The sequence below is a fragment of the Tamandua tetradactyla genome, chromosome 2, assembly GCF_023851605.1.
Source record: "Tamandua tetradactyla isolate mTamTet1 chromosome 2, mTamTet1.pri, whole genome shotgun sequence".
NCBI classification, from domain to species: Eukaryota; Metazoa; Chordata; class Mammalia; order Pilosa; family Myrmecophagidae; genus Tamandua; species Tamandua tetradactyla.
In genome coordinates, this window is record NC_135328.1 from 179,213,929 (window position 1) to 179,238,337 (window position 24,409).

Below are 24,409 nucleotides of genomic sequence, written 5' to 3' on the forward strand. Positions count from 1 at the left end.
CCTGGAGTCCCAGCCCTCGACCCCAGCTCCCGACCCCTGTTAAGGCCTGCCCCGCCCCGAACAGCCCGTAAACAAACCTACTTCCTCCCTCCCGCCGGCCCCCCTGCTCCGCCGGCCGCTCCGGGCCCTCGGCATAGCCGCCGGGGGCTGCTCTAACGGGACCCCGTGGCCGCCGCGCGGAGCCGCCTCAGCCCCGGCTTCCGGCGCTCCGGGCTCCGCGGCCGCCCGGCCGGCAAGGGCGGCGATGCGGGCGGATTCCCCCCGGCTGCCCGGCGGCGGCGGCACCTCAGCTCCCAGCGGCGGCGGCGGCCATGTTGGCCCTGGTCACGTGACCCGCCGCCGCTGCGCGCGGGGGTGAAAGTTCACGGCGGGGGGTTGGGGGCGACCGGACCGGGACTGGGAAACTGCTACTCGTGTTCCGGTAGTGACAGGTTGGGCCTCCCCTATGGTTCCTCCCACCGCCCTCGAAGCCTACCAGCCCCAGATTTAGCCGCTGCGAGATGCTTTTATGCCGCCTCGCGCCCCTTCCCACTGCAAGGCTCCTTCCGCCCCTGAGCTCGGCCCCGGCGCCCGCCTCCCTCTCGGCTGCTCCAGGGCCGCGACGCCGGGGCAGGCGCTCTGCGAGAGGAGGCATCCAAATTCCCGATATCCCGCCGGCAATCCCGCTGTGTGCTTCCAACGGTCGTCACTCCCACCCCCGAGCCTAGCCCATCAGCTGTCGGGTTATTAGAGGATTCCCAGCACTTCTTTTCTCTTGGACATGGTACTTTCACAGGCACCGCATACCCATGCGGCCCACATTGGACTCAGCCCCCAAACAGGCGACTTTCTCCTGAGTTCCCACTTCGTAAGAGTTACTTCCATTCGCTCAGGTGTGTCCATACCGAAACTTGAGGGTCGTGTTTGATTTAGACCCTCTTCATCCATCACACTCAATTTTTCACTAGATCCCGTGCAGTCTACCTTTAGACGTTTCTTAAATCTTCTCATTTCCACCTTAATGGAAAAATAGTTTTCCGTCCCTCAATAGCACTTACTTTTTTGGACTTTGATTACAGCTTAATCGGTAGACTGACCACTGTAGGCTTGGACCATGTGCGAGTCATCTGGTACACCCAGAGCTCAGCACGGGGCTTGGCATAGACCAGACATTTCTTAGTGTTTCTTCAATGGCTATACCTATCTATGGATGTCACTGCTCTAGTTCATAATTCTATGAGCTCTCTAAGCTTGCAGCTGCCTCCCATCTGGTCTTCTGATCACCAGTTTCTTGCCCTGCAATCCATTCTTTATGATATTTAAATTCAGCAAAATTAATCCTGTCTCCTCCCCTCTTTAAATCATCCAATGATTCTCCACTAGAAGATCTGCAACACTGCATACAGGCTTTCCCTGACCTGTTGTACTTCTCTAGCCTCTTTTACCATGCATACTCTCTTCCTCTCACCTCCTGAGCACTCAACCTTGCAGAACTATCTGTAGCTGTTTGAACATTCCACACTCTTGCCTCTGGGCAACACTTCCCTCCATGCGCTCCACGTATCTCCTGCTTGATTATTCATCCTTCAGGACTTTGGAAAAGCTTCACTCCTCTCCCCTCCCTTTTCAAGACAGGGTTAGTTGCCTCCTCTGTGTTTTCATAGTCCCTTGACTTCCCTCTGATCATGCATATTTTGTTTCCATATCTGTCCTGTCTATTTGGGAGGCCATCTCTAACCAGTTACCCAGCAAAGGGCCTAGGACGAAGTAGGTACCTAGGATGAAGAAGGACGTTTAGGAGGAAGGGAAGAGGGTGAGCAGCTTGGGTCTCTGGCTTTCCTTAGAGAAGGGGTTCAATTGCAGGAGGTCGGGATGGCTCAGTTGTAGGAGGTCTGGATGGCTTTTTCCTTCACAGACATGTTAGACCAGGCTCAGGGCCCCTGCTTGCCTTTCTAGGTTTATCTCCCAATGTTTTTCCAGATAGCTTTTTGTTAGTCCTGGGCTCATATTTCCACCCTACCTAAAATCCTGAGCCCAGTGTGGGGCTGGGAAACAGTCCAGGATTCAGGGCCAGACAGACTCAAATTCAAATCCTGACTGTAACTTTTAAGTACTATGTCCTTTTAGGTACCTAGCATGGGCCAAGTAAGTAAATGAGAATCCAAACCAGAAGCCAATACCCTCCGCTTTCAAGGACTAGTTCAATGATTTTTAATCCAACATGTTTGCCAGGCATTGTGTAAAGAACAGGAGATGCTAGTCCTTGGTTACTTTCTAACCTCATCTAATACCATTTCCCACTGTGGTTCATAGTCTAACAAAACTGAACTCCTACCAGGTCCCCAAATTCTTCATTTTGTTTTATACTTCTGTGCCCTTTAAACATAGTGTTGCCTTTATCTAGAATATCCTTTCTTCCATGTCCATCAAGTAAACCCCAACTTCTCCTTTGAAACCCTGTTCAGTCATTACGTCCTCTGTGAAGCTTTCTCTGACTTTACTTTCCCTCCATTGTTCCATCCTAGAAACTTATAAACCTCTGTCATAGCACTTAAAATACAGGGCTATTTATTATTATCTATTTGTGTATATATGTCTTCTAACTCCTTGAAGGCAAAGACACTAGGGCTGAGCATGAGTGTGTACTAGACAAATGTTCGAGAAAGGAAGGGAATAAAGGAAGGATAAGACAAACTCCTTGCCTTGGAGGAACTACAAGTCTAGTGGAAGAATCAGACTGATCATGATAGGTTAAATATGGCCAGTGTTTCTTTGCATCTCTTCATGTCAAAGGCTGGATTCCAAGCTGGCTTTGTGACTTGCTTTGCCCAATGGAAAGTGGTGAAAGCGAAGTTGTATGAGTTCCAGATTCTGGGCCTAGTTCCTTGCATCTTTGTCCTTTGTCCTCCTAGTGTGACACTACCCTGAGGTACCTCAGGAAGGTACTTCAGTACCTTGCTGGAGGACGAGAGGACATGTGGAAGAGAACCAAGATATTCCAATCTCCTAGATATGTGGTGAAGCCAGTCCTCCCAGTTGAATAAGTTACTTCAGTGAAGAAATGCTCAGTCAACTCGTGGAATCATAAGAGATAATAAATTGTTGTATAAAGTCACTCTGTTTTGTGATGGTCTGTTATATATCAGTAGATAACGGAAGCAGTGCTAAACAGGCAATTGCAATTTAGAGTGATAAGTGCAATGATAAGGATGCACAGGGGTCCTGGAAAGAGACATTTAATCCGGAAAGCTTCCAAGAGGAGGTTGTATTTGGGCTGTGTGTTAAAGGATAAATAGAAATTTGATGGGATAAAGGTAAAATGTCCTATTTAAACTGTTTATCTTTAATAGAGTAAAATAGTCCTGTTAGAAGAAATAGCATGTGCAAAGACATGGGGGGGCAAGAAAGGAATGGCACATCCAGGAAGTGGCTGGCTAGTGGTGAGCATAACCCATAGGATTCATGGAAGGCAGTATTAGGAGTGGAAGCTGGAAATGCAGGTTGAAATATAGGTTGAATCCAAATCACAAAAGGCCTTGCACGCCATGCTAAGGAGGCTGAACTTTATCTTATAGAAAGTAAAATAATCTGATTTGTCCTTTAAAGGGTGTATTTTAGAGTCTAGAACAGGGTCTTGTGTCTTAACCTGGGCTCCAAAGATGCCTGGGTGCATGGATGGCTTCTAGAGGTTTTAAACTCCTGCAGGTGAATATAAAATGCTGCCTGTGAATGCATATGGTGGTGTGTGTGTGTGTGTGTGTATGTGGGTGGGCATGTGTGTGATACCTGTTTTGAGTAGTCATGTGAATTTTTTTTTTTTTTAGGTAAGTGGGTCCTTAGTCTTCTATTCTCTGAAGAATAGGAAAAACACTTAACATTTTGAGGGTAGGAAGGTGTCAGGGTATTGAGCAATTTATTCCTGATGGTTACTCTTCCTAGTTGAACAGATGGTGGGGCTGAATATTGTGAGGAAAGTAGCTGGGATGGGCCTCCTGAAGGCAGGGCTCTGTCTATCCCCTTGGAGTAGAACTCTCTGGGAGAGAGCCTGGTCTCTTTCTCAGATGTGAATCCCTTGGGGAAGGGTCATTTCTCCACCTCAAGCCAGGACTGTCTGGGTGACAGCAGTGTCTCTTGGGGTCTGGACTGGGCTGCTTCTCTCAAACCAGGGTTCATGGGGGCAGGGATCCCTGCACAGGGCCAGTACTTTGGCCTTCACAGGTTAAGTCCTCTGTACAAGGGCATCCAGCCTACACTCAGCACTCTACTCTCCATGCATAACTCTGATATGAGGTTGTGTCAGCTGGGAGGAAAGAGTGCCTTTCTCTGTTTGGTCTACCTCAAGGGGATGCCTTTCTCTAATTCCAACAAAGTTTTCATTTGTGTTAGCGGGGACCCTTTTTCTCCATCTTAGATTATATGTTCCTGGTACCCAGTCTTTCTGCATCACATGAAAGAGCTTCAGTATGAGTCCTTTTCTCCTTTTCACACTGAGGCTCATTTAGAAGCCCTGTTTCCTTCTAGACAAATGTTCCTTGGGGCAGGGTATTGTTTTCTTCCATCTGATGGGTGCTCCCTAGGGCAGGGCTCTGTTTCTCCTCAGACAAAATCATCTGGGGGAAGTTCTGTCTCCTTCCTACCATACAAAGGAGGTCCAAGTGTACCTTAGGCTGTTACCCCTAAGTCCCTCTCCTGCTCTGATCTTTTAGGATTATACGATTACTCCCTCTGTCTGCCAAGGCACTGACAGGCAATGTCTGCTGTCAATCTGGGCCTAATACCAAGTTTGGCAAGACTGAGTAGTTATGTGCTCAAGGAATACTGGTCTTGAAGGCTGAAGCCTGGGAGTGGGGACCAGGTGATTTGGAGCTATGTCTCTGTGTTCCCCATGAGACCAAACCCTATAGGATAGCTTGTGATGGATGGGATTAGAGGTGCTCAGAGCCTGTCAGAGCCAGGGTGACCCGGGCATCACTCCCCCAAATCCATTCCAAGGACCATTCTGTGACACCTGTGCCTTCTGGATTCAGTTAGAGGCACTAGGCACAGCAGGAACCAAACACAGCTCAGTCCTCTCCTCTTGCCTCCTGAGAAGGAGGAATTGTTGTTAGCACCAGGAATGCCCTCTAAGATTTCCCCAAAGGGGGCTTACTTCTTATGACCCCCTCCATCCCCACTCACCTGGTATCTGTCTGAGTGGTGCAGGTCATCAGTGGCAGATGAGTGTGGTGACGCTGTTGGAGACTCTCCTTCCCTCTTGATGGAAGCAGACAACAGGAGGGACTGAAAAAAGGAAAGGACAGGTGGCCTCAGACCCAAATGAGACCCTTGAGTTCCCAGTCCTATGACTTTGGGGAGCGAGACAGAGAAAAGGAGGGACAGAGGGAACACTCTTGACATCCTGAAGACATTTGGTCATGCCCTGGGCAGTGGTTGTGGGAGAGGATTGATTCTAGGGATGGGGAGGGATGTCCTGAGGGGGCCCAAAACTCCGAGACTCCTACTCAGGCTAATCTCTGCCTTAGAGGGCTGGGACTCCCAATGGACTGAGACTATACAAGCATTGTTCTCCCTAAAATAGGAGAGATTCTGGGACCCCCATGAAGGTTGGAGCTAAAGCCATATACCTACCACCCTGCCTGCCCCTAATACAGGCTGATGGCCGCCCCGCCGTGGAGACAGTAAATTAAATAGTATGTATGAGTTTCTTGTGTGCAGCCAGGGATGTACGCTGGGTCCATTTATCCCCATGCTGTGGCGATGACCCCAGCAAAAACCCTCTGCAAATCTAATCCCCCTATGTCAATCCTGCACGGCCTCTTCTACATACGCCTGCAGTTTAGATTAATAAACTGTCTGCTTTAAATTGTGTGCGAGCACCATGATTCTAAATACCACATGGCATGCTTGGCCTGAGAGTCAGCTCTTGCCAAGGCCTGTTCAGCTGCAAACTAGGGTCCTGGAGGCCTGAGAGCAATCCATGCTTCCTCCGCCCGCCCCCACCTCTCCCCCACCTTCTCCAGCCTGCACAGCTCTGAGCCGGAAGCACACAATTCCCTACGAGGCCTTCCCAGCCTAGAAAACCATGCCAAATCGCCACTGACAGCCCAAAGAAAGCAATTTGGGAAAGATGGAGAGCCATTTATCCTTCATCTCCGACTGAGCCTTAGGATGTGACCCGCATGCGGTGGCCATGCTGCACATCCTCAGGCAAGGACCCAGGGGAGGAGGGAGAGGGCAGTGCTGGTTTGGCAGGGCTCCCTAAAGCGCCCTTACCCCAGAAGCCATCTTGGGGTGGGCAGGAGGGAGAAAGGTAAAAAGGAAAAGAGGCTGGAAAGGGCCTGGGATGGGATTCCCTACAGCTTAGAACCCCTTCTTCACCTACCCAGACCCTGTGGGTGAAGCATAGTGGGTGACACAGCCCCCAGCTCCGAAAGATGGTGATTTGGGGCCTGTCCTCCTTCTCTGGTCCCAAGGAAGATGCTAAGGAGGGGACACATGTGGGCCACCCCACCCCCACCCCGACTGCCCTCCCCCCCCCCAGGAGAAAGCTCAGGCTCATGAGCTTGGGCGCTCTCTCTCTCTAATTCTCTCTAGGTTAGAAGCCCTGAGAGGCCTCAGCATTACACCTGGGGCAAGCGGAATAAAAAAAGGTCACTGGAGCTTTTTAAACATGGACCAAAAAGCAGTAAAATGTGTTTTGAAAAAAAAAATCCTGGCATTAAATCATGACTTTTTGCCTGGCTCTTCGCCTCATTAAAAGTGGCCTTTTGGAAGGTAAAATTATCATTGTAAGCGATAAGATCTTTAAGAAAATAATTCACGGCTTCTTCACCCTTTAATATGATAGCCGCCACCGGCTAATTTTTTTCTTAATGGCAACGAGGCCATCAATCTTGTCTAAGGCCCCCCTCGCCGTCTCCTCCTCCTCCTCCCTCCTCCTTCTCTCTCTGTCCTCTCAGTCTCTTGCCTGAACCTTCTTCCACCTACTCTCTTCCACCCCTGACCTGCTTTCCTAAAACCTAGGTCAAGGCAGAGGAGAGACCCTTAAAATAGTCAGTCTTGGGGGTGTGAGTATGTATCTGAAAGTGGGTGAGCAAGGATCTCTTGTCTCCAAGTTGGTTATACCTGTATCTTTGGTTGTAGGAATCTGCACGTGTTTAAGACTTCCTGTGTGTGCATTCTGACCTGGCTCTCTGGATCTGGGTGTGTGTAGAACTTGGCATGTACAGGGATTGTGTATGCCAGGGGTTTGTTCTCAGAACACAGGCCTTTCTGGTGTCTGATTCTGGACCCTCTTGGCCATGCTCGTGTATGTGTCAGGTGTCAGGGCTGGGACAGCAGAACTGGCAGCTTGTCCATGACATTCTTTAACCACTGTTATTAGATGCTGTAGCCTGGGCCAAACCCAGCATGCGTGACTCCCATCTCCATGAGCCCACAGCTGCCTGGCACCCACCCCTTCTCTCTTTAGGCTGGGAGGGGCTTCAGGTCCTTGGCCAGGGTGTACGCCAGTCCAAGGCTGGGCTAGGTTCTGCCCACCTCTTCTGCCCACCTTGCTTGCTGCAGTTGAGTGATTTCTTCAATGAAAGTGCCAAGTCCACTCTCCCCTTTTAAAAATATGTGCAGGGTAGTTGGGCCAAGGCGATAGAGGCAATGCTTGTCACTCTAGCTCCTTTCCCCAAAACTTCCCTCTCAGAGTTCACCAGTGACGTTAGGACTTCTAAACACAACAGCCCCTTCTCCAGCCTTGCCCTGCTTGACTGTTGACCATCTCATACATTTAAAAACTGTTTTTCTCCCTTAGGATTGTGGGATACCATGCTCTCTTGTGCCTCTCCTAACTCGGTGTTCCTTCTCTGTTTCCTCTACCTTGTCTTGACCCTAAACGCAGGAGTTCCCTAGGTTCTGTTCTGGTCTTTGCTCTAATGTTTCCATGCACGCTCCTTCACTGACGTCATCCATTCCAAAACCTTCAACACTCATTCCTCGCTCCCCTATAAAATAGGCTAGGGATTCCTGCCTTCATGTTCTATGTACAGTTGTGAGAACATGGAAGAGAGGGTGCCACCTCACCCTGGGATGGTGTGGGGGGCAAGGATATTCAGTGTGAAGGTTTAGTCCTCCTGACCATTACCTTTAGGAATGCAGTGCCACTGCGCCTCTGTAGCCACCTATGGGAGCTCTTTGTACAAATTACATCATCATACTAAGCCCTCTTGGCTTCCTTTTTTTGGAGCCAGCTACGTGCCCTTCACTTTTCCTTTCTCCACAAAATGCCTTCAAGTCTCTCTCCCATAGTGTCCGTTCAGAGGGACAGAATGTCTTCCCAGAAAACCCCAACATCCTCCCTGGCTCCCTGCTGCCCCTAAGACAAAGTACACACACACATACACACACACACGCACACACACACACACTCTCTCTCTCTCTCTCTCTCTGGCCTGGCTTCTAAGGCCCTGTACCTGCACTGGCTTGACCGGTGTTTTTATATTTTTCTTCACCTGCTACAGCTCACCTTCCTTTGAGGCTTCCCAGCATCAGTGGGTCCTCCACACCCCCAGATCACTTTGGGCTCTAACCCCTCTTCTGGTTAGAAGAGGAGGAAGTTCGGTGAGCTACCCTCACTCCCAGACAGACCACAGAGACACACAGACACACAGACACAAACATGCAGAGCAACCCTAGGCCTTGGGCTGGTGTTCAAGCCCTGGAAATGGATGGGGGTCCAGGAAGAGCTCCTTTTTCTTAGGAGGAACCAGCTCTGGGCGGGTCTGGGTTAGAATGAACAGGGGGAAAACACACAATTGACCACCTACCTTGGGGGTGCCTGGAGCCATGGCATCCTTCAGAAGGGAATTCTTGCTGCCAAGAAAGAAGAGAAGAGGGTGACTATTCCACCTGCTGCCCAGGGAATACATAGGGAGAGTTGCAAGGGGACCCCCCAGAGAGAAGGCATAGCAGTCTAGGCCAGCCCGGTTTAGCCAAGTTCTACCTAGTCCTTTCAACCCTAGCTGGCCCTGCCCAGCTCTGCTTCACTGGGGGTCAAGGGCTGGTGCTGGCCCCCAGGAGGTGGAGACAAACACAAGGCATGGTGGGCTCCTAGTGGATCTGAGGCAAGGGGCTTTACCTAACTCCTGGTGTCAGCCCTGAGGATTCTGCCTGTCCTGGATGTCCCCTTCCCTTCATCCTCTGTCCCCAGCCTGCTCTTAGCTCCTATGGGATTGGGGTGATGGAGCTGACATGGTTCTTGTCAATTCTTCCTCCAACACGCTGCAAACTACGTTAGGCCAGGAATGATCTCCCCCTGATTCAATTTGTCAGCCCCAGGCCCTACGGCATCGGGCACGGCGGGCGGGCGGGCGGGAGCTGGGCCCTGAAATATGGTGGGTGGCTTAGAGCAGGAGGGGGTGGGGGCGGGAGGTGATGGATGGGCTGTGGGGGAGGCGAGGACTGTGTTTAATAACAAAATTGGTATGCAAGGCCACAGCCTGCGCTAAGCATGAGTGATCCAGAGCCACAAAGTATTACAAATCCCCGCTAAACAGATGCTGACAATGGAACAAGACGTATCAAATCAGATCCACTTCAGAAACATTAATATCCCTGTTCCTGTCCCTCCCTCCTTGCTGCCCCCCCCAACGCGCGACACATCTCTGCTCACACATTCACATGTGTGCACTCACACACGCAAAAACATGCATGCAGAAGCCCTGGCTGATCCAGGCATTGGGTGGGCACAGCTCATTTGCCAAGGGTCCCCACACAGACACACATATACAGAGTGCACATATAAAGCCCACCCGCAGATACAGCCACAAAGCACAAAAGACACACAGACACACACCCAAGGCAGAGGCATAAATACACGGGACACGTAAGGACACACACACTGTGTGTGCACAGAGAACACCCACAGCTGGGCAGGTACCACAGGGCCAGGACAGACACACCCAATATGTAAGCAGAGGCAAAGGCGGATTTGGATAAAGTAATGGTTCTCAGCTGGGGGTGATTTTGTGCCCCCCCCGGGGGGGCCATTTGACAATTTCTGGAGACATTTTTGATTGTCACAACAGGAAAGGGATGGGAATGGGGGACTGCCACTGGCATTGAATGGGTAGAAGCCAGGGATGCTGCTAAACAGCCTGCAAAGTACAGGACAGCCCCTCACAACAAAGAATTATCTGGCCCAAAACGTCAATGGTATTGAGGTTGAGAAACCTTGCAATAAAAGGCAGATGCACACATATCCACAGACTCTCTATAATTCTGCCAACAGTCACAAAGATTCATGCGGCCATGCCTGGAGGCTCAGATGTGCATACAGATGTGCAGACACAGAATTGTGTTCTCAGAGACAGGGCCATAGAGACATATCTGCCGCAGCTACAGAGACCTGAATGAAGACATGCTTGTGGACCTATGTCCACATAAACACATGCACGAATACCCACATGTACCAACACAAACCCAGACCCACAGCCACCCACAAATGCATACACACATGGACACACAATTGCCCAAGTAGACACCTATCACAGTGCAGAAGCCACTGGGCTTAGTAGCGGGGTAAGGCCGAGGTCTGAGATGAAAACTGAACTATCTGCCTGTCCAACTCATGCAGTGGGGGTGGAACAGACTAGAAAGGACAGGCAGACCAGGCTCCAGTCAATTACATTTTGTTCATAAATGGTTCCTGTATTCTTGCTTCGATCCTAACCCTGATCCAGGCACTGAGAGGAAACTGAGCTACTCTTGAGGAACAAAGCAACTAGTTTGTGAGTTCATTACTTTTTATGATCCCTTCACTCCTTCATTCACACAGTAAACAATGACTGACATCACCTTTGGCCCTACATGTACAGAAATGAGGCAACTACTCTATAGACTGTGCTTGCCCTCTCTCTAGATTGGGGTTTACTATCTGAGTCTGGCTCAGTTCGGACCAGATAAGAAAGGAATGAGCAATCATTGGCTGCCCTCTATAAACAGTCATGGGGTTGGGTATGTGTTATCTCTTTTAATTTTCCCCAAACTTCTCAAAGTTGATGGAGAGAGTTTAAGTGACATCTCTTTGTTCTCACTAGTCTGAGACTAAAATACTACTTTTTCATTGCCCATCTTGCCTCTTAAAATACTTAGGGATTCTCGGACCATGCACCCCCCACCCCCCAAAAAAGCACAACTCAGGGATTAGGATAGAGTACAAAGCCCTGAGCCTCTTTTGCTTTCTCCACTTGCTGTGCAGCTTTGGAGAGGGCACTTGCTGACTGTGGGCCTCAGTTTACTTTGCTGGTGAATAGAAATGGGGGTATTCAGAGTGAGAATGTTCAGCCTCGCCCTTTGCCAGTCCTCTCAATTTTGCCCTAGCAATCCTCTTCCCTTTCTCTAACATTGGACTGGTACTGCCCCAGACCTCTGCCTTCTCTCTGAAAAAAAGGGCCTCCACCCTACCTTTCTTCCAATAACTTGATCACACTTCCAAGTTTGCTTGCTTCTGCCCAGAGACTGAGAAGCCTGGCCAAGGGCCTGCCTGGGAGAGCTGAGGTCTGAGCCCGGGAGCTGTAGGCAGCCTGGCTCCCGCCCAGCCCATCAGCTCTGCCTTCCGTCCCTCCCTGTTTCCACAGCCCGCCCCCAACGATTTCCTCCCTTGCTCAGTCACTCGCTGCCTAGTGATCCATGGGTTTTAAATTATAACTGGGACCCAGGAAACGCGTTCCTAAGTACAATATTCATGGGCTGGGCTGACACTTTTAATTAAGGTGATTTACACTGAATTATCCTTGGAAATAAAGAAATGGTGTGCTGCCCGGGAATAAACCATCATCACCAGCCGCCTTTGTAAGTTACACTTCGTTTTAATCTATTTGGGGAATTGTTTATCTAGTTCATTACCCAACCAAACACCGAGGCCGGCCTTAAATAAGGCTTAAGTGGGGGTGGGGGCACTGCCATCCCCACACCCCGCCTCTCCTCTAGAGTCACCCAGCCTCCTCCTGGCTTCTTCCAGCACTTTTAAAGCACTAGCCAGAGAGGTGACTTCTCAGCCCAGAGGCCACATCTCGCAGTGGCTCTGGAAGCCTCCAAAAAAGGTCTCTGAGCTCATGCCTTGCCAAGCTAAACTCCAATCTCAGTTTTGTGGAATCCCTCCATGTCCAAAGCTCCTTCCTCTTGCTGAGTGGAAATCCCTGTCTGAGGGCCACTGAGAAGTCTGAGGCCACCCCTACATCTACCCTTTAATCTTCAGTCCCCATCTATGATTCTGCCTGTCTGTTCATATTCAAACTTCACCCCGTCACCATCTCAGAGACACATTAGGCTTAGCATGCTCAGGACTGGTGTCTCCTTCCTTCAGGTACTTGCTTCTCTGACACTACCACCTACCAGTTACCCAAGTTAGATAGCTTCCTCCTCAATACATGAGTGGTCAACTAAGTCCTCTTGCTTCTTCCTCCACCAAGTCACTCATCATCCCCTCTTCTCCGTTCCCACTGCCACTGCCACTGTACTATCTTAGGTCAGCCTCACTGTCTTTCCTCTGGACACTAACCCCCTCCTCACTTGCCCCCTTGCTCCCAGTTTCTACCCCAATCCATACTCCATGTTGTCTCCTGAGTGACTCCCATGACTCAGCTCTCTCTGATCAAGCCTCTTCCTGGCTAGCAAGTCTTCTGATTCCCCCCATCACCTTAAGGACAATCCTCAGGCATGGAAGGCCCTCCACAACCTGTTCTCAATTTAGTTTTGCCAACTTAGCTCCAACCAGCCATTTCCTGGGATCTAATGACATCCCTGTGCAGGAGTGAGAAGGGAAGACAGAAGAAAGGGTGAAAGAGAGTGTGTGGTGAAAGTAATTGTTGTTGTGTGTCTAAGTGTGGGTGTCACTTCTGTCTGTGATTGAAAAGTGTAAATATTTTGCCAATGAGAGTTCTGACTGTTCTTTCTGTAAGGGTCTATGTGTCCACATAACTGCAGGAGTGTACATCAGGGGAAGGTGGTTGTTTCAGGGTGTGTGTGTGTGTGTGTGTGTGCATGTGAGCACATCTATGTGTGCTGGAATGAGGGTGTGTGTCTGCCTCAGTGCCATGGAGATATGTCTATGCCTGTGTCTGTGTGAAAAGCCTGACAGCCCTCGCTTGGGAGCCAGAAGTTTCCTGCTTCCCTCTGTGAACCCTTGGGGTGTGTCAAAAATAGCAGCCTGCTAGTTTCTACTTTAAAACAACAACAACAAACAAACAAAAACTAGCAGCCTGCTCCTGGGGAACTCCTCTATGCTTTTGGACAGAAGGAGGCAGAGGGCAGAAGGCCAGACCCACCCTTCCCACAGCCACGTGGGAAGGAGGGAAGTGTCCCTGTTGATGGCAGGGTAACTCTGGCAGCAGCAGCCACAGCATCAAGAGCCGGCTATGCTCAGAAGGGCCAGGAAGGGGGAAGGCGGCAAGTGCAGGGAAGGAGAGGAAAGGGGAACATTAGTGAGAAGAGGGAGGAGAAGCAGGTGGGGAGAGAAGGAAAGAGAGCAGAGGGGAAAAGGGAGGATTGCAGAGCTGGAAGGACGCCTTGGACCACCTGCCCTGGGTGGGGTTTGTCCACATTTGGGGTCTGCCCAGAACTCTCTGACTGATGCACATATAAGCCCTGCCCTCCTGCAGGACTCGGTTTTCCTATCTGCGAAGTGGCTGGTCTAAGTCCCAGGGAGCTGATGGTGGGCAGAGGGGAGGGAGGGAGCATCAGGGGGCCGGGTGCCTCGTCATCCCCCAACCTCCTCTGCTCTTCTCTCCTGACTCCCAGAGAGCGGGCAGGGGCGGGGCGAGGGCAGTCTCGGCTTGGGGGGTGGGGGCGGGAGGGGGACGGGCGGGGGGCCCTACCCGCGCTGCCCGCCTGCCCCGCACGGCCGTCAGCCCGGAGGGAGCTGACACGCTCCTTGGGAATTTATCACGCACCCAATTACAATGTTAATTGGCAAGTTCCTGAAATCAATTAATTCGCAAATTTTTTCCAATTAAAAATCCAGATAAATCACGAGGGCGGCGGCGGGCCGGTCCAGCCAGCAGTCCGGTGGGCGCAGCGGCCGCAGGGAGGGGAGGACGCGAGGGGAGAGGGGAGGGGGCGGCGGGCGCGGCTGCCCTTGAACGCCTTTGCCGGCCGGTCCGACTGTCAGCGCGCCGGGCGCGGCGGGGCCGAGACAGATAAAACCATCGACCCGTCGCCGCCAGCGCTTCGGCTTTATCGATCCGACGGGAATTTCACTTGCTGTGCAGATCCCGCTGTCCGGCTGTCAGACACCCGGTTGGGGAGGGGGGCGTGCCGGGGGCACAGGGCGTGCACGTACGGAGGGGGGCGAGCAGGGGTGAAGCGGGTGCTGAGCTGGACCCGGACATGAGGGATACAGAAATGGGGTTTACAGACATAGCCATGCGGGGTTTGGAGCAGATGTGGGGACCCTGGGTGGGGAAGTGGCCAATGGTGGGGCAAGGAAGTGTTAGTAGGTGGTGCTCTGAAAGGCTGGGAAGCATGAGGGATGGGTGCAGGGTCATGGGTCCGGGTGGAGCAAGGCTATAAGCAGAGGTTGATGCCCTGGGCAGTGTAGGTGTGGGGCTGTGGGCACCAGGCCACATAGAGTGCCTCCGACTGAGGAAGCAGAGGGAGAGCTCCACCCTTCATTTTCCAGACCCTTGGGGGCATGCTGCCACACTGCATTTGCAAGGCTCCACGTGCTCCTCCATCTCCGCCTCTCTTCTCTGCCCCTGTAGAGGGGAAGTTCTCCATTGGGAGCAAATTACACACAAAAAACTCTCCAGGGTTGGGCAACTGAGGTATGGAATTCAACTGCAGACATGTTTCCTTCACTCTCTGCCCCTTCTAGGCTAATCTGGGTGGGGACATCGGGATGATGGAGTAGTTAAAACATGGCCACTGGGGTCAGATTGCTCGGGTTTGAATCTTATCTTTACAATTTATTAGCCATACAACCTTAGGGAAGTCACTTAAATCCTCTGTACCTAAACTCTCTTATCTGTAAAATGGCTGTGATGATTATTACCTACTTCTGAAGATTCTTCTAAAGATTAAATAAATTCAATGTAAAGTACTTGGTACATAGTATATGCTCAGGCAGGCTTTTAATTATTATTATTATCATTACTATAATCTTCCTTGGTGGTTTAAAAGTACGGCCACATATTCTTTACAGTGGTTTTTTTTTTGGGTGGTGACGGGGGCCGGGTGGGGGGGTTGCGTGGAGGGGCACATGGGCCGGGAATCGAACCACAGTCTCCAGCATGGCAGGTGAACAGTCTACCAAAGGACCACCCATGCAGCCTGTACAGTATAGTAGAATATACTTCCCTTCAAGAGGTTAAGCTTAATTCTCTTCCCTTGAGTGGAGGCTGGTCTTGGTGACTTGCTTCTACAGAACAGAATGCAGCAGAAGTGATAGGGTGATTTCTGAGACTAGGACATAAAAAGCATTGTGACTTCCTCCTTATTCTCTCTTTTGGACCACTTGCTCTGGGTAATTCAGCTGCCATATCATAGGGACCCTCAGGCAGCCCTATGGAGAGAGCTATGTGGCGAGGAACTGATGCATCCTGCCCCAGCCATGCGAGGCGCCATCTTGGAAATGGATCCTCCTGTTCCACCCCCCACCCCCACCCTCACCCCCAGCAGAGGAACTAAGCCTTGGCCGACATCTTGACTGCAACCCCATGAGAGGTGCCAAGCCAGAACCACCCAGCTAAGCTGTTCCTGAGTTGATGACCCACAGAAATTGTGAGATAAATATTTGTTGCTGTAAGTCACTAAGTTTTAGGATAACTTGTAACATAGCAATTGATGACTAAGATATCTTTCTTCAAAATTCAGCCCAGATCACATCTCCCTCAGGTAGCTTTCTCTGCCTTGGCTGGGTTTGGTGCCTCCTTGATGTGCCCACAGTTCTAGTTCTTCTCACATAGCAGTCTCTATCCCTTTGGGTTTTTATTGCCTGACTCTCCCCACCCTCATACTCTGAGCTTATGAGGGCAAGGACCATACCTGATTCACCTTTGAATCCCCTACACTCTGCAGGGGGGATTAGGTGAGAGGGTAGAAGGAAGAAGGATGGGTTAAGTCTGCTGGCTTGAACTGAATAAGAGATAGGATTGGGAATTTGGAGGGGCAAGCTGTTCATTCTGAGGCAGAGTGTATTTTCCAAAGACAGCTACGACAATATCTCCCATCCCAAATGCTCTCTTATAATGAGATCCTGCCACTTCGGGCAACTAAAGGTGGGGTGTATGTCTCTCCCTTTGAATCTAGGTGGGCTAATACTTCTTTGACCAACAGAGTACAAGGAGGTGACAGAGGCTAGGGGACCCAGCTTCTGTCTCACTGGCTGGGACATTTGCTTTAGGAGCTAAGCTGTAGTATAAAAGGCCCATCTACCCTGAGGCTGTCTTGTAATGATGAAGCCCAGGCCTCATGGAAAAGCCAGGTGTAGGTGCATTGGCTCCAGCCCCAAGCTGAGGTCCCAGCTGACAGCCAGCATCATCCAACAGACGCGTGAAGAAACGAGTTACCAGGTGATCCCAGCTCCACCTAGCCATTGAGTCTCTCAGCTGAGGCCTCCAACCTCATGTAGTAGACATAAGCCACCCCCTCGTGTGTCCCAGTCAAATTCCCGACCTCACAGTTTCCATGAGCATAATAAAACAGTTGTTTTAAACTGCTAGATTTGGGGTCATTTGTTACACCCTTCCTCTTTGCTCTTAGATAACCTGGGCTCCACTACGAGGCCCTTGAGGAGGTTGAGTCAAGTCCTTCAGGCAAAAAGAGGGTGAGGGTGGGTGGGGAGGAGGGGGCCTGAGGACGAGGGAAAATGAGCAGTGGGGGAGCAGTCCTGAGCACATTCTCCAGATTGTCCCCTTTCAGACCTTGCGGTTCATAAAGCAGGGAGTGTTCACTCCCCCTGGATGGCTGCACTGGAGGGGGCTGCCAGGTCCAGCACTTGCTGCTTTTATTCTGCCCTGACGGCAGCATGGCAGTGCTGGTGGGCCTGTGGCTCTGCTCTTTTCCAGCTCCTCTTGTGCTCTTTGGAGGTTGAGTGCACTCACTCTTCTCCCATCTCCAAAATAGGGAGGTCACTCTCCTCCCATCGCCAAAAATAGAGACAGAAGAGAAAGGCTACACTCTTCAGCTGGAGGATCTGAGATGGGTGTGCAAGAAGAGCCACACAAGAAGGCAGAGGGGAGGAAAATGGCAACAGGGACTTGTCTTCTACCTAGAGGCAGGGGTGTGGGCCAGACAAATATTTCTGGGAGCTGGTGGCTAGGAGCCTGAGTGTGATCCTCTGGCCGGCAGGCTCCCCTGGTAGATGGCTTACCTGGCAGGCAGTTGGGCCAGCTGTTCCAGTTCCTGCTCCATATGCTCCTGCAACTCACTGGGCCTCAGCAGGACCTGGCAGATGGGGCAAATAGGGGCCTGGCTGTCAAACAATGCTGCTGCCTTCTTCTTACCTGGTGAGGAAAGAACAGACACTTAAGCTGGGCTTGTCCATGGAGGGAAACCCAGTGTCCCAAACCTCTGAGCTCCTAGGGCTCCTTGCCCTAAAGGGGGGTGACCAAGGATCTGAGTCTATGAATATCACTCGTCTTTGTAGTTGCAGAGGCTGTGTCCATGAAAGGCACCTTCTCAGCCAGTCACCCCTCTTGGAAATCTATTGGAACACAATCAATGCCCTGTGCAATCAAACCTTGATCACTTAATTTCACACACATTAGTAAAGAAGCCTTTGGTTTAATCATAGTACTATGCAGTGTATCCAGTCCTCCCTCTGTCTCTTCTTTCCTTATTGCTTTCATACTCCCTAGATCTGGAGAAGGAAGAAAAGAGAGGGGGAAAAGGAGGATTTATTCCTGTAATTATTTTTAACAAACATTCTCTTATGTCTACTCTGAACCAGGCTCAGGGCAGGGCAGTGGGGACACAGAATGGACTCAGATCTCATCTCTGTCCTTGAGGTCCTCATAGTTAAGTAGGAAAGATGGAAAAGAAGACAAGTGACTTCCAGGATGTGTTCTCTCCCAGTCATCACTTCTTCCCAGGGTTCTATCCCTCGGCCTCTTCTCTCATCCCTCAGCATACTGGATGATCTCATTCATTCTTAAGGCTCTAACTCCCACCTATGCCTTGGTGACTCCAGAGTCTCTCTCCATCCCAGGCTGCTCCTCTGTTCTTCAGACCCCTATTTTCAGAGGTCTATATGCAAATGACATCAAGGTCATGGATGTCTGGATGTCCTGTAAGAATCTAAAATTTAACAACCCAAACTTGAGCTCTTCAACTACTTCACCCCTTTTATACATGTTCCTCCTTCAGTAGTGCCCATCTCAGTTGGTACCTTCGTTCACCTAGTCACACACACCAAACCTTAGCCTCACCCTAGGCCCCTGCTTTTGCCTTCCCACCTCTCCCACATTCATTTAACCTCCAAGTCCTGTCCATTCTGCCTCTTCAGTATTCTTTTTTTTTTTTTTTTTTTTAACATAGGCAGGCACCGGGAATCGAACCCGGGTCCTTGGGCATGGCAGGCAAGCACTCTTGCCTCTTGGAAGAGTGGCAGGCAAGCACTCTTGCCTCTTGGCCCGCCCTTCTTCAGTATTCTTGGAATCTGTATTCTCCCTGTTCAGGTCTCATTATGTCTCACTGGGATAACTTCATTGGTCTTCTGTGAGTTTCACTGACTCTAGACTCTCCCTGTCCAAAATACCTTCAAATTGAATACTTCTAATACATGAGGACATGTGAGTATAATACTGGCTATTCTCAACTCTGAAGTCTATTCTCGATTCTGTCACTAATTATAGTCAGAACATTCCATGCTGGGAAGGTCCAAGGGTTGCCTAGTGCAATACCCTTAGGATGCCTAACAACCCCCTCCCCCTTGCCACTGTCCCACCCAGTGTTACCTTAGATATGGTACTGAAAAGCCCTATTCATTTAGAAACATCCTGCCTGTACAGGGACAGTCTGGTTGTAGAAAGGACTTCTTTAAATTGAGCTCAGCTCTTCCTCGCTGTTTCTTCTATCCACTGGTGCTTCAAGAGGGTCAAAATTAGCTTTCTGAGAGATAAAGGCCATGCCAGTGATAATTAAGATGGTTGCCCAAATAGAGTTGCCAGATTAGATACAGAATGCCCAGTTACATTTGAATTTCAGATAAACATTGTATAATTTTCTGTATAAGTATGTCCCGAAGATTGTATGGAACATACTTACACTAAAAATTATGCACTGGTTTATCTGAAATTCAAATTAGGTGTATGCTGTTTTTGTTTTTTTTTTTTAATTTGTAAAAAAATTTTTAATTTGCTAAACCTAGCAATCCTGTACCCGAAGTCGTTCCCAGTTCAGGCTGAGCACAAGAACCCGCCTCCCTTTGACATAATAGTGTTGGTGACTGAATCATGTCCCTTACAAAAGGTATGTTCAGTCTCAACCCTTGGTCCTGTGGATGTGAACCCATTTGTAAATAGGACCTTTGAAGATGTTATTAGTTAAGGTATACTCAAACTGGATGAGGGTGGGCCTTAATCCAGTATGACTGAAGTCCTTATAAGCAAAGGAAATTGGACACAGAAGGAGAGAAGCCATGGGGAGCAGTCAGAAGCTGGATGTCAATAGAACCCAGAAGAGAAAGAAGATGCTGTCATATGCATTGTCATGTGACAGAAAAGCCAAGGAACTTAAAAGATTGCCAGACAGCCAGCAGATAACAGCCCCTGGAGAAAGTAAGACTTCTAGCCTCTGAAACAGAGAGCCAATAAATTCCTGTTATTAGGTCAACCTATTGTATGAGATTTGTTTTAGCAGCTAGGAAACTTAAATAGACAGGATGATCACAGCTCTCCTGGATGCCCAGACTGAGTCATCTGAGAACTCAAAGGAGGAAGCAATTCATTCTCAAACAATTCATTGAGAGTAGAAAAAAAAGAAGACTCGACCAAGAAAGTGAAATTTAAGTTGCGCCTTTGAAGTGTACTGGCAGAGAATGGGCGTGAGTAGATGAATGAGTTATGAGTTCCTTGTGGGCATCTTTGTATCTCTAGATACAAAGCCTGGAATAGACTAGGTGCTCAATGAGGAAGCAAGAGAGGGACAAGGAAGAAGGGATAGAGGAGAATGAAGAACATATTGTCCTAGATGTCATCTGTCTTTTGCAGAGCTGGTATGTTAGTTGTGGAGGCTTTATGTGTGCCTGAGTGGAGCAGGTATGGTTCCAATCTTTGTAGCTAGGTCTCTGAGGAGGGACAGGGGCCCTACTGATCACATCCTTACCTCTGCCCTGGCGGCTGTGCTTTCAAGGTTCAGGAGACAGCTAGAAGTTTCCTCTGAGTAAAAGCAGCTGATGTGGCCCTGGTCTCTTACTTCATTCAGTCAGAGAATCTCAGAGGAGAATAAGACCTTAGAAATTCTCCATAATACTATCTTTATTTTACAGATGGGGAAAATGAGGCTCATGGTTGGGCAGGGACACCTGCCTTTGGCTCTTGATCTCATTGCTTCATTTAACAAACATTTATAGAACAATTATTCTATGTCAGGTATTATTCTAGGAGAAACTGGAGCTCATAAAGAGATTTATAAAACATATTCTTGGCCTCAAGGAGCTCACAAACCAGCAGAAAAGCCAAAAAAGGAAGTCAGTGATTCCAGTCCGTGTAGCTCTGGTCCATGGGTCTGAGCGAGGCATGATCGTGTGCTGTGCGAGAGCAGGAAGGGGCCAGGAGAAGGTTCTAGGACCCATGGAGGAGGTAAATCTCCAATGGAGGCATGAAGGATGAGTCAGAAAGAGTTGACAAGGCTGTTGAAACAGATCATTGAGGCAGGGTCTGAGGAATGAGGGGAGAAGTGGCAAGAGATGAGCTGGAGAAAGAGGAAGATGGAAGACATGGGGTTCTGAGCGGAGCTGGAAAGATCACGTTTTCAGCACTCTCTAGCCTGGGACACCAAATCTGGTTTTTGGCACTTCCTAGGAACCCAGATTCTTTCCTCCAAGCCTGGGGACCATGAGTTAGCATTTCCATAAATCTGTTCTCATATTTCTGCTTTGCTGCCACAGGGATCTTCTACTTTTCTGAGCTTGGCCTCAGTTTCCCTAGCAAGTCAATGGGCCACTTCCTGGCTCCCAGCTTCAGGAATAGAACTGATAGGGATTAGCAGAGACAACCCGCAGCCTATGCCCATTCCTCCACCCCCATCTTCTCAGGGGTTAGAGTGGCAGGTATCAGCACGGCCGTCGGCCCCCTGCCTCCCCACCCCTGCTGTGTTCCCTATAATTTTATATTGAGACCTGTGGTCATGACGTGGGTTTTACTGCACTAACGACATGGCCTGCCCAGGTTTAATGACAAAATCCATACTCTGGCCCTGGGCCTGCTCCTCGTTTGCATAATTCCCAGAATACAGCTCCCTGAAGCTTTTGACCTGGGCCATTACAGTGGCCATAAAATGGGCCATAAAACTGCTGGGGATGGCCAAAAGGAGGGGGCTGTGGTCTTGCTGGGGTGGGAAAGAAGCCTTCAACCCCCTACTCTTCTTAGGCCTAGAGGGAGGCATCCTTTGGGTTCTTCCCTTTCACAGTCCCCAGAATCTGGGAATCCATCCCAGGTAGGAGAGACCTCCGGAAACCCTTAGACCGCCTGCCCATTGGATGCAGGAATCCCTTCTCCAGTACTGCTGCCAGCCAAGCAGGCAGGCAGACAGAGCCCACCGGAGGCTGGCTGTCAGAAAGCATCTTCTTTTTGAGCTCGCCTTACCACTGCCCACCATACTGTCCCCTTTCAGAGCTGCCCAAGCCCTTTTGCCACAGGTGGGTCTAGGTCACAGAGTCCTAGCTTGAATCTTGTCCCTCTTCAGGAAACCTAGCTATGGAGGTCAGGAGCCAGGCTGAGCAGCACGGTGGAGAGCTGTGGGAAGCACGAGGGGATGGGGACAGGGACCAGGACGGGCTGTCAGTGCTAAAGATGATGAATGGGGGAGGTGAGGCGGGAGGCCCAGTGTTATCGGCAGCGGATGGCGCGTGCGGGCGCTCGCCGCCGCTCCTGCTAATCCCCGGGCGCTGCCTCAGCCCTTGCACTGATAACGAGGAAATGGGACTGACAACAATTTTTAGCTGAGAGATTCTTCACCAAAATGCCAGGCGGCCGGAGGTCTGACAGCGCCTGATTGAGTGTGTGAGTGTGTTGGGGGGAACGCCCGCAGCCCCCTCCCCTCCCATGCAAAGATGGATCGCTCATTCCGCCTCCCGTCCACATTCATTACCGCGCCTCCCTCGCCGCCTCCCAGGCGTGTGCCACCTCCCCTTCTCTGCCTGCTGCCGCAGGTAACCTCAGAAGCAGAAGAGCAGGGAAAGGTCCCTGACCCTATCCTCAGCCTTACACAGAGGACAACTCAAGCTCGGAGAACGGAGTGGTGGTTTTCAGAGTCAGAGACTGAGTGGGGAAACCTGAAATCAGGTCCTAGCCTCGAGGCTCCCTCATCGGGTGACCTCCAGAGGGTCTCTTTTCCTTTCTGAGCAGCGGGGACCTCGTTGTTCAATGGGATTAGAATAGCTTACCTACCAGAAAATAGCGAGCCACCAACTGTAAGCCATGAAGAGGGACAGACTGATGGAGTAGAGGGTCGAGGACAGACCCAGGGAGTGCCTCTCCCTTGCCGGGGTCAGGCTCCAGCCGCTCAGGCCAGTCCAACCAACCCTCAAGCCATGGAACCAGGTCTCAGGTGTCCCGGCTCCCAGACTGGCCCTCTGCTGCCCTCCTCTGTTGGGAATTGCTGGCCATTGGGAACAGACTGGCCCTGCAACTCAAGGACTGCAAGGCTGCTCCTTCTCTGCCACCTTCCATAGGGAAGGCTGGTACAGAACTGGACATATGGAGAATGGGGGCTTCACTCACAGGGAAAGCCCCCCCTTCCTAGATTACTAACCCCTGTCCAGCCCCAATGCCCTCCACCATATAACTGCCTCTCTGGCTTGGCCTCTTTGGTTTTGTCCTAGTTTTGTTGTTGTGGGCTCCGTTCCTACATCTCAATAAATCCAAGCAGCAAAGCCCATCTCAATTCATTAGTTTTTCTCTACAGATCACGAAAGGGAGAGCTTGACTGCCAGGAGTCTAAGGATGCAGAGTTAAAATGAGGGTGAAGGTGACTCTAATGAGAGATGGCAGAGGAGGCTGGGGCTTTTAAGAGTATGTATTTGTATGTGTGTGTTTTTGTGCACATGTATGTGTCCCACCCTTGTCTCCCCCACCTTCCAAATAGAAGGGTTTCCATTTCCTAGTCACAAAAATACAAAATTCAGCAGAGTTGCCTCTTACTAGAGTTGACCTTGGGCAAATGATTAAATACTTCTGAGCTTTAGTTTCCTTTTGTGTGAAATGGGGATGACTAACTACCAAGTCTTTTGTGAGGATCCAGTTCAATCAGGGATGTGTGCAAGTGAGGGATTCTTATGATCACTCTTAGTAAGACACAAGCACAGGGTTGCTGTTGCCTGAGCTTATATCAACCCCATCCCGACACCAGCCTGGCCTTGCACTGTGTCCAGCCTTCTTCCCTGCTATGATCAAGACCATTTGCCATTCATTAGGTAGCCTGGCCTTGGCTCCTCTGCCCCCATGGTGGTCCTTTTACTTATCCATCCATACCATGTATCTATTTATCAGTTTGCATGTCAATGTATCCATTTATCCAGCCATCCATCTGTTTATCCATCGTCGACCCATGAATAACAACAAAAGCAATAGTAACTGTTTTACTGAGGGTCATGTTATGCTGGCTATAGGTTAGTGCTGCACATATTTTATCTTATTTAATCATTACAACAGTCCTGTGAAGTATTATTATCTCAGTCTCACTGATGAGGAAAGTGGGGCTCAGAACAATGCAGTGACAGAGCTGAAAAGTTCACAGTGGAATTTAAACCCAGATCTGTCTGACTCCAAAGCAAGTGCTCTTAACCATTGAACAATATCCATCTATTAACCCACCCACTCATTGTGGCTAACAACTCAATAGTATTTGACAGATGTATATCGGACAGTGCTTACAGATCTGATACTGTGCAGATACCATACAATAATGAAGAAGACAGACACATTCCCTGTCCTCAGGAAACTTAGGACCTAACTGGGGATAGAGGTATTAAATAAATGACACTATAATGGTCTTAGAGAAAGAGAAGCATGTGGACTCGTCTGGAGGGATGAAGCAGAGGCTTAGAGGATGAGTGGGAACCAGTCAAACAAAGATTGGGAGAAGAGAGTGTTCTAGATAGAAAACAATGTATTTAAAGTACAGAGGGGAGAAAGTCTGTGTGGGGAATTGAAAAAAGTCCCATGTGGCCAGACAGCAGAGAGAGTAAGGGGCAGAATGTTAAGATATGATGATAGAGAGA

At 50.0% G+C, this 24,409-nt stretch overlaps 1 protein-coding gene across 4 annotated transcripts in view; it reads right to left on the reverse strand.

The window, feature by feature from the left end:
* The window catches only part of RNF220 (ring finger protein 220), a 245,583-nt gene that overhangs the window by 19,149 nt on the left and 202,025 nt on the right, over positions 1–24,409 (reverse strand). For 3 of the 4 annotated variants that reach the window (XM_077149908.1, XM_077149906.1, XM_077149905.1), the window contains exons 2-4: positions 17,339–17,471; positions 8,796–8,841; positions 5,158–5,259 (exon numbers count right to left, since the gene is read on the reverse strand). In XM_077149908.1, the coding sequence (XP_077006023.1) occupies positions 5,158–5,259; positions 8,796–8,841; positions 17,339–17,471 (281 nt within the window). Of the gene's footprint in view, positions 1–81; positions 203–5,157; positions 5,260–8,795; positions 8,842–17,338; positions 17,472–24,409 lie in introns of those variants that run through there. The other variant, XM_077149909.1, reaches the window with a different exon arrangement.